This window comes from Sinohyriopsis cumingii, chromosome 6 (genome assembly GCF_028554795.1).
Source record: "Sinohyriopsis cumingii isolate HCF-2022 chromosome 6, ASM2855479v2, whole genome shotgun sequence".
In the NCBI taxonomy this organism is placed as follows: domain Eukaryota; kingdom Metazoa; phylum Mollusca; class Bivalvia; order Unionida; family Unionidae; genus Sinohyriopsis; species Sinohyriopsis cumingii.
In genome coordinates, this window is record NC_142966.1 from 1484388 (window position 1) to 1497800 (window position 13413).

The 13413-nt window shown below is 31.0% G+C and overlaps 1 protein-coding gene across 1 annotated transcript in view; it reads right to left on the reverse strand.

The window, feature by feature from the left end:
• Nucleotides 1-13413, reverse strand: part of LOC149796265 (uncharacterized) — a 49703-nt gene that overhangs the window by 20214 nt on the left and 16076 nt on the right. The window contains exon 2 of the mRNA XM_089960187.1: nt 9752-10015. Within this exon, the coding sequence (XP_089816313.1) occupies nt 9752-10015 (264 nt within the window). The remainder of the gene's footprint in view (nt 1-9751; nt 10016-13413) is intronic.

The following is a 13413-nucleotide window of genomic DNA, read 5'->3' on the forward strand; positions in this document are numbered from 1 at the left end:
CTGGCTGCCATGTATAGACTATCTTGTGCTGAAAAATGGCATTAAACCCTAGAACAACAACAACAATTTAATTTGTATTGTGTTGGCCTTTATCCATGATTACATGTTATGTATATTTAATTTGTCTTGTGTTGGCCTTTATCCATTATTACATGTCATGCATATTTAATTTGTATTGTGTTGGCCTTTATCCATTATTACATGTTATGTATATTTAATATGTATTGTGTTGGCCTTTATCCATGATTACATGTTATGTATATTTAATTTGTATTGTGTTGGCCTTTATCCATCATTACCTGTTATGTATATTTAATTTGTATTGTGTTGGCCTTTATCCATTAGTACATGTTATGTATATTTAATTTGCATTACGTTGACTTTTATCCATTATTACATGTTCGGTATATTTAATTTCGTATTGTGTTGACCTTTACCCATGATTACATGTTATGTATATTTAATTTGTATTGTGTTGGCCTTTATCCATGATTACATTTTATGTATATTTAATTTGTATTGTGTTGGCCTTTATCTATTAGTACATGTTATGTATATTTAATTTGTATTACGTTGGCCTTTATCCATTATTACATGTTCGGTATATTTAATTTTGTATTGTGTTGGCCTTTATCCATGATTACATGTTATGTATATTTAAAATGTATTGTGTTAACCCTTATCCATTATTACATGCTATGTATATTTAATTTGTATTGTATGTTGGCCTTTGTCCATCATTACATATTATGTATATTTAATATGTATTGTGTTGGCCTTTATCCATTATTACATGTTATGTATATTTAATTTGTATTGTGTTGGCCTTTATCCATTATTACATGTTATGTATATTTAATTTGTATTACTTTGGTCTTTATCCATTATTACATGTTCGGTATATTTTATTTTGTATTGTGTTCGCCTTTATCCATGATTACATGTTATGTATATTTAATATGTATTGTGTTGGTCTTTATCCATTATTACATGTTATGTATATTTAAATTGTATTGTATGTTGGCCTTTATCCATGATTACATGTTATGTACATTCAATTTGCATTGTGTTGGCCTTTATCCATGATTACATGTTATGTATATTTAATTTGTATTGTGCTGGCCTTTATCCATTAGTACATGTTATGTATATTTAATTTGTATTACGTTGGCCTTTATCCATTATTACATGTTCGGCATATTTAATTTTGTATTGTGCTGGCCTTTATCCATGATTACATGTTATGTATATTTAATTTGTATTGTGCTGGCCTTTATCCATTATTACATGTTATGTATATTTAATTTGTATTACGTTGGCCTTTATCCATTATTACATGTTCGGTATATTTAATTTTGTATTGTGTTGGCCTTTATCCATGATTACATGTTATGTATATTTAATATGTATTGTGTTGGCCTTTGTCCATTATTACATGTTAAGTATATTTAATTTGTATTGTGTTGGCCTTTATCCATTATTACATGTTATGTATACTTAATTTGTATTACGTTGGCCTTATCCATTATTACATGTTCGGTATATTTAATTTTGTATTGTGTTGGCCTTTATCCATGATTACATGTTATGTATATTTCATTTGCATTGTGTTGGCATTTATCCATGATTACATGTTATGTATATTTAATTTGTGTTGTGTTGGCCTTTATCCATTAGTACATGTTATGTATATTTAATTTGCATTACGTTGGCCTTTATCCATTATTACATGTTCGGTATATTTAATTTTGTATTGTGTTGGCCTTTATCCATGATTACATGTTATGTATATTTAATTTGTATTGTGTTAGCCTTTATCCACTACTACATGCTATGTATATTTAATTTATATTGTGCTGGCCTTTATCCATTATTACATGTTATGTATATTTAATTTGTATTATGTTGGCTTTCATCCATTATTACATGTTCGGTATATTTAATTTTGTATTGTGTTGGCCTTTATCCATGATTACATGTTATGTATATTTAATATGTATTGTGTTGGCCCTTGTCCATTATTACATGTTATGTATATTTAAGTTGTATTGTGTTGGCCTTTATCCATTATTACATGTTATGTATACTTAATTTGTATTACGTTGGCCTTTATCCATTATTACATGTTCGGTATATTTAATTTTGTATTGTGCTGGCCTTTATCCATGATTACATGTTATGTATATTTAATATGTATTGTGTTGGCCTTTATCCATTATTACATGTTATGTATATTTAATTTGTACTGTGTTGGCCTTTATCCATGATTACATGTTATGTATATTTAATATGTATTGTGTTGGCCTTTATCCATTATTGTATGTTATGTATATTTACTTTGTATTATATGTTGGCCTTTATCCATGATTACATATTATGTATATTTAATATGTATTGTGTTGGCCTTTATCCATGATTACATGTTATGTATATTTAATTTGTATTGTGCTGGCCTTTATCCATTATTACATGTTATGTATATTTAATTTGTATTGTATGTTGGCCTTTATCCATGATTACATATTATGTATATTTAATATGTATTGTGTTGGCCTTTATCCATTATTACATGTTATGCATATTTAATTTCTATTGTGCTGGCGTTTATCCATTATTACATGTTATGTATATTTAATTTCTAATGTCTTGGCCTTTATCCATGATTACATGTTATGTATATTTAATTTGTATTGTGTTGGCCTTTATCCAATATTACATGTTATGTATATTTAATTTGTATTACGTCGGCCTTTATCCATTATTACATGTTCGGTATATTTAATTTTGTATTGTGTTGGCCTTTATCCATGATTACATGTTATGTATATTTAATTTGTACTGTGCTGGCCTTTATCCATGATAACATGTTATGTATATTTAATATGTATTGTGTTGGCCTTTATCCATGATTACATGTTATGTATATTTAATATGTATTGTATTGGCCTTTATCCATTATTACATGTTATGTATATTTAATCTGTATTGTATGTTGGCCTTTATCCATGATTACATGTTATGTATATTCAATCTGCATTGTGTTGGCCTTTATCCATGATTACATGTTATGTATATTTAATTTGTATTGTGTTGGCCTTTATCCATGATTACATGTTATGTATATTTAATTTGTATTGTGTTGGCCTTTATCCATTAGTACATGTTACGTATATTTAATTTGTACTACGCTGGCCATTATCAATGATTACAAGTTCGGCATATTTAATTTTGTATTGTGTTGGCCTTTATCCATGATTACATGTTATGGATATTTAATATGTATTGTGTTGGCCTTTGTCCATTATTACATGTTATGTATATTTAATTTGTATTGTGTTGGCCTTTATCCATTATTACATGTTATGTATACTTAATTTGTATTATGTTGGCCTTTATCCATGATTACAAGTTCGGCATATTTAATTTTGTATTGTGTTGGCCTTTATCCATGATTACATGTCATGGATATTTAATATGTATTGTGTTGGCCTTTATCCATTATTACATGTTATGTATATTTAATTTGTATTGTATCTTGGTCTTTATCCATGATTACATGTTAGGTATATTTAATTTGTATTGTGTTGGCCTTTATCCATTATTACATCTTATGTATATTTAATTTGTACTGTGTTGGCCTTTATCCATGATTACGTGTTATGTATATTTAATATGTATTGTGTTGGCCTTTATCCATGATTTCATGTTATGTATATTTAATATATATTGTGTTGGCCTTTATCCATGATTACATGTTATGTATATTCAATTTGCATTGTGTTGGCCTTTATCCATGATTACATGTTATGTATATTTAATTTGTATTGTGTTGGCTTTTATCCATGACTACATGTTATGTATATTTAATTTGTATTGTGTTGGCCTTTATCCATTAGTACATGTTATGTATATTTAATTTGTATTGTATGTTGGCCTTTATCCATGATTACATGTTATGTATATTTAATTTGTATTGTGTTGGCCTTTATCCATTATTACATGTTATGGTTATTTAATTTATATTGTATGTTGGTTCTTATCCATGAATACATATTAGGTATGTTTAATATGTATTGTGTTGGCCTTTATGCATTATTACATGTTATGTATATTTAATTTGTATTGTGTTGGCCTTTATCCATTATTACATGTTATGTATATTTAATTTGTATTGTATGTTGGCCTTTATCCATGATTACATGTTAGGTATATTTAATTTGCCTTGTGTTGGCCTTTATCCATTATTACATCTTATGTATATTTAATTTGTACTGTGTTGGCCTTTATCCATGATTACGTGTTATGTATATTTAATATGTATTGTGTTGGCCTTTGTCCATTATTACATGTTATGTATATTTAATTTGTATTGTGTTGGCCTTTATCCATTAGTACATGTTATGTATATTTAATTTGCATTACGTTGGCCTTTATCCATTATTACATGTTCGGCATATTTAATTTTGTATTGTGTTGGTGTTTATCCATGATTACATATTATGTATATTTAATTTGTACTGTGTTGGCCTTTATCCATGATTACATGTTATGTATACTTAATATGTATTGTGTTGGCCTTTATCTATTATTACATGTTATGTATATTTAATTTGCATTACGTTGGCCTTTATCCATTATTACATGTTCGGCATATTTAATTTTGTACTGTGTTGGCCTTTATCCATGATTACATATTATGTATATTTAATTTGTACTGTGTTGGCCTTTATCCATGATTACATGTTATGTATACTTAATATGTATTGTGTTGGCCTTTATCTATTATTACATGTTATGTATATTTAATTTGCATTGTTTTGGCCTTTATCCATAATTACATATTATGTATATTTAATATGTATTGTGTTGGCCTTTATCCATTATTACATGTTATGTATATTTAATATGTATTGTATGTTGGTCTTTATCCATGATTACATATTATGTATATTTAATATGTATTGTGTAGGCCTTTATCCAAGATTACAATTTATGTATATTTAATTTGTATTCTCTTGGCCTTTATCCATTATTACATGTTATGTATATTTAATTTGTATTGTATGTTGGCCTTTATCCATGATTACATATTATGTATATTTAATATGTATTGTGTTGGCCTTTATCCATTATTACATGTTATGTATATTTAATTTCTATTGTGCTGGCCTTTATCCATTATTACATGTTATGTATATTTAATTTGTACTGTGTTGGCCTTTATCCACGATTACATGTTATGTATATTTAATTTTGTATTGTGTTGGCCTTTATCCATGATTACATGTCATGTATATTTAATTTGTATTATGTTGGCCTTCATCCATTATTACATGTTCGGTATATTTAATTTTGTATTGTGTTGGCCTTTATCCATGATTACATGTTATGGATATTTAATATGTATTGTGTTGGCCTTTGTCCATTATTACATGTTATGTATATTTAATTTGTATTGTGTTGGCCTTTATCCATTATTACATGTTATGTATACTTAATTTGTATTATGTTGGCCTTTATCCATGATTACAAGTTCGGCATATTTAATTTTGTATTGTGTTGGCCTTTATCCATGATGACATGTTATGTATATTTAATTTGTATTGTGTTGGCCTTTATCCATTATTACATGTTATGTATACTTAATTTGTATTATGTTGGCCTTTATCCATGATTACAAGTTCGGCATATTTAATTTTGTATTGTGTTGACCTTTATCCATGATTACATGTTATGTATATTTAATATGTATTGTGTTGGCCTTTATCCATTATTACATGTTATGTATATTTAATTTGTATTGTGTTGGCCTTTATCCATTATTACATGTTATGTATATTTAATTTGTATTGTATGTTGGCCTTTATCCATGATTACATGTTAGGTATATTTAATTTGTATTGTGTTGGCCTTTATCCAATATTACATGTTATGTATATTTAATTTGTATTACGTTGGCCTTTATCCATTATTACTTGTTCGGTATATTTAATTTTGTATTGTGTTGGCCTTTATCCATGATTACATGTTATGTATATTTAATTTGTCCTGTGTTGGCCTTTATCCATGATTACATGTTATGTATATTTGATATATATTGTGTTGGCCTTTATCCATTATTACATGTTATGTATATTTAATTTGTATTGTATGTTGGCCTTTATCCATGATTACATGTTATGTATATTCAATTTGCATTGTGTTGGCCTTTATCCATGATTACATGTTATGGATATTTAATTTGTATTGTGTTGGCCTTTATCCATGATTACATGTTATGTATATTTAATTTGTATTGTGTTGGCCTTTATCCATTAGTACATGTTATGTATATTTAATTTGTATTACGTTGGCCTTTATCCATGATTACAAGTTCGGCATATTTAATTTTGTATTGTGTTGGCCTTTATCCATGATTACATGTTATGTATATTTAATTTGCATTGTGTTGGCCTTTATCCATTATTACATGTTATGTATATTTAATTTGTATTGTGCCTGTCTTTATCCATTATTACATGTTATGTATATTTAATTTGTATTACGTTGGCCTTTATCCATGATTACATGTTCGGTATATTTAATTTTGTATTGTGTTGGCCTTTATCCATGATTACATGTTATGTATATTTAATATGTATTGTGTTGGCCTTTGTCGATTATTACATGTTATGTATATTAAATTTGTATTGTGTTGGCCTTTATCCATTATTACCTGTTATGTATACTTAATTTGTATTACGTTGGCCTTTATCCATTATTACATGTTCAGTATATTTAATTTTGTATTGTGTTGGCCTTTATCCATGATTACATGTTATGTATATTTAACTTGCATTGTGCTGGCATTTATCCATGATTACATATTATGTATATTTAATTTGTATTGTGTTGGCCTTTATCCATTAGTACATGTTATGTATATTTAATTTGTATTATGTTGGCCTTTATCCATGATTACAAGTTCGGCATATTTAATTTTGTATTGTGTTGGCCTTTATCCATAATTACATGTTATGTATATTTAATTTGTATTGTGTTGGCCTTTATCCATGATTACATGTTATGTATATTTAATTTGTATTGTGTTGGCTTTTATCCATTATTACATGTTATGTATATTTAATTTGTATTGTGTTGGCCTTTATCCATGATTACATGTTAGGTATATTTAATTTGTATTGTATGTTATAGCCTTTATCCATGATTACATCCTGTGTAGGGGCCCCGAGTGGCAGAGTGGTCTAAAGTGCTCCCTGTTACGGATCACTGCCATCTCACCTCTGTCTGCATGGGTCTGAGTCTCGGATTCAGCCTAAGTGGGTATGTGAGAAAGCTTGACAGTATCTTCTCATGGGTTGTTGATTCTTTCTGGGGTTTTCCCAGGTTCTTTCTCCACCATCAATATTGGCCGCCATGTATAGCCTATCGTGTGCTGAAAAATGGCATTAAACAGTATAGCAACAACAACAACATGCTATGTATATTTAATTTGTATTGTGTGTTGGCCTTTAGCCATTATTACATGTTACGTACCAGTATTTTTAATTTGTATAGTGTGTTGGCCTTTATCCATTATTACATGCTATGTATATTTAGTTTGTAGTGTATTGGCCTTTATCCATTATTACATGCTATGTATATTTAGTTTGTAGTGTATGTTGGCTTTTGTCCATTATTACATGCTATGCATATTTGGTTTGTGGAGAAATGATTATTGTGACATAGCTGCCAACCTTTCAGGCTCACAATTAGTGAAAATAGGGATAAAGTCGTGAATTTGGACATGAATTAGTGAAAAATACCACGACAATAATCCACTCTGACCATCAAAACTACACTATATCAAGTTCGCAATATAAAACTAAAACCCTACATATATGCAGAAATATTTATTTATCAAGAAATGATACTGTGGCAGACTTCCTCAACTGCTTGATCGTAAATTTGTTTTCTAAACACTTCAGACTTCTTGCCTGCTGGTTGATCTTGGTGACTAAAATTGCTGACAAATTTTCTGCAGCGAAGGAGGCACTAAAGTCTGTCTTATTTTTCCTCAATATCGAAAATACTCTTTTGCTATCACTGTTGTCTGTTGCTTTGAGGAATACACAGGAGCTGCAGTACATTTGGTTCTTCCACAGGAAAATTTGGGCCAACCGCACTAACCGGCTGTAGATCTGCTAATATCGCTGCCAGCAGTACCGAATCATTTTGGCAACTGCGAATATCATGGGAAATTGTTTATTTTATTAAAGATTTAAAATAATTGAGGATTGGAGAATTCATGAATTTTGGCTTGTGGCGTGAATCCATGAATCGCTGAAAAAGTCATGAAATTCACACCAAATTCGTGAGGGTTGGCAGCTATGTGACATCAATGGAGAGGTATGTAAGTTGTTTACTACAGAAATTTTCATTCCATTCAGTATTGTGAATTATATCCCAAATAATCCTAAATGTTCTAACCAAAAGTAAAGAATCTTCTTAATGAACAATAATCTTGAATGTACTGATGTACCAATAGTCTTAAATGTGATTATGTACTAACAGTCTTGAAGCATCACAAAGACATAATCCAGAATGTCTTTGAATGAATTCATGACAATTTCAAAACTAGTGTGTTAGATCAAAAGACCTATGAGCACTTTTTGTAATTCCAATGAATAATTTAAATAAATGATTCCTCTTAAATTACATCTGAACACAAAATCTAATAACTCTGATAATAGAGTCCCAAAGACATATATGAAGTCCTGATAAAGACTTTGTTTACCCAAATCATATATATACTAATCTCACTTAACCCAAGACACAATACAATTTCCTAAGGAAAAATCCAAGTCTTGAACACAGTCTTAATAACCATCCCCCAAAACATGAAAAAATCAGGTAGGGCAAACCTCAATCCTCAAAAATTATGGACAAACACACAGTTTAAATTAGATCTTGTGATGGATATGGCAGGTTAGTCTGCATATAGAAAACTAGTACTATATGGAGCTGTGATCAAAATTATGAAGATACCAGGAAGAAAATTTCTATAACATAACCATAACTTGTCCAGACAAGTACAATTTCACTGCATGACAAGTTAAAGATGAAAATAAACCACCTTCAATAATGCTGTTATGTGGTAATGGTACATTTCTGTTCATATTTAATGCTTTTACATTAAGTACAAATAAATTCCCGGATAGCTGGAGTGGCCTTGTCAGACAAAGGTGGGGTTGGATCAGATTACAAGACTAAATTGGGGTTGGAGTCTGCTTATAAAACTAGGTTGGATTGGCTTATTAAACAAAACTGGGGTTGGAGTCTGCTTATAAGACTAGGTTGGATTGGCTTATTAAAGAAAACTGGGGTTGGAGTTGGCAAGTAAGATAAAATTGAGGATGGGGTGGACTCATTAGACAAAGCCAGGGTTTGGATAGGCTTCAACTAATTCGTGTTGGGATGGCATTATCAGACAAAACTGGGGCTGGGATGGGCTTATCAGACAAGGCTGGTTCAGGGCGAGCTTAGGAAATGTTGGTATTTTGATGGGCTTCGGGTTAGGGTTAAGAGTAAACTTGGGTTGGGGTGGCATTATCGGACAAAATTGGAGCTTTGGTGGACTTATCAGACTAGGTTGGGGTTGGTGTAAGCTTAGTTAACATTGGTATTGTTATGGGGGTAACAGTGACAAAATTGGGATTTGGGTGGGCTTATCAGTCAAAGTTGGTATTGGAATTGTAGCTGGTCTGCTTACCTTTGTACAATTTATCAGTGGACATTCTGTATGGCATCCTCTCATAAAAGTCCAGTATATGGTCAGCCATTTCAAGCCAAGTTTTACCCCGATTGGAGCAACGGGAAACATGTTCAATCGTACTCTCCAAGTGCTTGATGAAGTCCTTCTTAGCTCGACTTTTAAGCTGTTTCAGAATCTTCTCCAACTCCAATCGTTCTTGCTGTATCTCCATATCAACTTGATGTTGCCCATTCTGAACAGGTGCCTGATTAATCTGGGCATCTGAAAAGAAAATATATTAAATTACAATTTATTCACAAATAAAATTTGATTAATTGGTTTCTTGGATCCTAATGCAAAGCTTTAGACTACATACTCTGACCAAAGGTCAAGGTCACTGAGTGTAGTTAATCAATAAAAAAAAACATGGTCAACAATGAACTTCCAGTGCCTATATAGAGGACAATTAAACATGGTGCATGAGTACAATGTACCCTTCGTGACACTCTTGTTTTGGTATATAATGCTTATGAAGAAAAGTTTGTCAATTAGAGAATGATCAGGAGAAAATTGTTACACATGTAGAACCAGAAGTGATGCCAAAAGATAATAAAGTACTGAAAGTACTATAAAATTTGTATCTGAAAATGTCAGGATATGGTTATTGCCTCTTTTAAACCAGAGGTATGTGCACGGTGCTATTTTATTTCATGGTTAACCTAAAAATAAATTAAAAATCATTTAATAAATATATTCAAAGGGCTTATTACCCTATCATCTGATATGCAGGTCAGATTATATTTTTAAAAAACACCACGCTCTGCTCGTTGCATGAAATACTTAACAAAACCAACACAAGTAGCATCAGAAACAATAGTGAATGCTGATGAGGGTATACACACACTGTTTCATAGTGTATTAGTAAAGACATAAAAGATATATACACACTTATTTTAATTATGTAGTAGTAAAGACACAATAGGTGTATATACACACCTATTCATAGTGCAGTAGTAAAGATACAATAGGTGTATACAAGTACACACACTAGTTCATAGTGTAGTAGTAAAGATATAATTAAAAATAGTAAATGCTACTAGGTGTATACATGCACTGTTTCATAGTGTAGTAGTAAAGATAGAATAGTGAATGCTACTAGATGTATACACACTGTTTTATAGTGTATAAGTAACAATACAACAGTGAATACTAAGTATAAACACACACTATGTTTTATACTGTAGTAGTAAAGATACAATAGTGAATGCTACTAGTGTATGCACACATTATGTTTCATAGTGCAGTAGTAAAGATACAATAGGTGTATACAAACATTGTTTCATAGTGAATGCTACCAGGTTTATATACAAATTGTTTCATTATATAGTAGCAAAGATATAATAGGTTGAATGCTAACAGGTGTATACATGCTGTATTATCATGTAGCAGTAAATACAATAGGTATATACACAGTTTCATAGTGAATGCTACTAGGTGTATACACAAAGTTTCATAGTGAATGCTACTAAGTGTATACATGCACACTGTTTCATAGTGAATGCTACCAGGTGTGTACACACTGTTTCAAAGTGAATGGTACCAGGTTTACACACATATTGTTTTATTGTATAGTAGCAAAGATACAATAGGTTAAATACTAATAGGCATATACACACTGTATTATCATGTAGCAGTAAAGATACAATAGGTATATACACAGTTTCATAGTGTATTAGTAAAGATACAACAGGTGTACACACACTGTTTCACAGTGAATGCTACTAGGTGTATACTGTTTCATAGTGAATGCTACTAGGTGCATACACACAATGTTTCATAGTGAATGCTACTAGGTGTATACACTGTTTCATAGTGAATGCTACTAGGTGTATACACACACTATTTCATAGTGAATGCTACTAGGTGTATACATGCACTGTTTCAAAGTGAATGCTACTAGGTGTATACACACACTGTTTCATAGTGAATGTTACTAGGTGTATACACGCACTGTTTCAAAGTGAATGCTACTAGGTGCATACACACAATGTTTCATAGTGAATGCTACTAGGTGTATACAGTTTCTTAGTGAATGCTACTAGGTGTATACAGTTTCATAGTGAATGCTACTAGGTGTATACACTGTTTCATAGTGAATGCTACTAGGTGTATACACTGTTTCAAAGCGAATGCTACTAGGTGTATACATACAGTTTCACAGTGAATGCTACTAAGTGTATACACACTGTTTCATAGCGAATGCTACTAGGTGCATACACACACTGTTTCATAGTGAATGCTACTAGGTGTATACACACACTGTTTCATAGTGAATGCTACTAGGTGTATACACACAAACTTTCATAGTGAATGCTACTAGGTGTATACACTTTTTCATAGTGAATGCTACTAGGTGCATACACACAATGTTTCATAGTGAATGCTACTAGGTGTATACACACACTGTTTCATAGTGAATGCTACTAGGTGTATACACACACTGTTTCATAGTGAATGCTACTAGGTGTATACACACACTGTTTCATAGTGAATGCTACTAGGTGTATACACTGTTTCATAGTGAATGCTACTAGGTGCATACACACAATGTTTCATAGTGAATGCTACTAGGTGTATACACACTGTTTCATAGTGAATGCTACTAGGTGTATACATTGTTTCACAGTGTAGTATTAAAGATGCAATAGGTGTATATACACTGTTTCATAGTGAATGCTACTAGGTGTGTATACACACTGTTTCATAGTGAATGCTGCTAAGTGTATAAACAGTTTCATAGTGAATGCTACTAGGTGTGTACACACTGTTTCATATTGAATGCTACTAGGTGTATACACACAAACTTTCATAGTGAATGCTACTAGGTGTATACACTGTTTCATAGTGAATGCTACTAGGTGTATACAGTTTCATAGTGAATGCTACTAGGTGTATACACTGTTTCATAGTGAATGCTACTAGGTGTATACACACACTGTTTCATAGTGAATGCTACTAGGTGTATACACACACTGTTTCATAGTGAATGCTACTAGGTGTATACACACACTGTTTCATAGTGAATGCTACTAGGTGTATACACACACTGTTTCATAGTGAATACTACTAGGTGTATACACACACTGTTTCATAGTGAATGCTACTAGGTGTATACACTGTTTCATAGTGAATGCTACTAGGTGTATACACACTGTTTCTTAGTGAGTGCTACTAGGTGTATACATTGTTTCACAGTGTAGTATTAAAGATGCAATAGGTGTATATACACTGTTTCATAGTGAATGCTACTAGGTGTGTATACACACTGTTTCATAGTGAATGCTGCTAAGTGTATAAACAGTTTCATAGTGAATGCTACTAGGTGTGTACACACTGTTTCATATTGAATGCTACTAGGTGTATACACACAAACTTTCATAGTGAATGCTACTAGGTGTATACACTGTTTCAAAGCGAATGCTACTAGGTGTATACACACTGTTTCATAGTGAATGCTACTAGGTGTATACAGTTTCATAGTGAATGCTACTAGGTGTATACACTGTTTCAAAGCGAATGCTACTAGGTGTATACACACTGTTTCATAGTGAATGCTACTAGGTGTATACAGTTTCATAGTGAATGCTACTAGGTGTATACACCGTTTCATAGTGAATGCT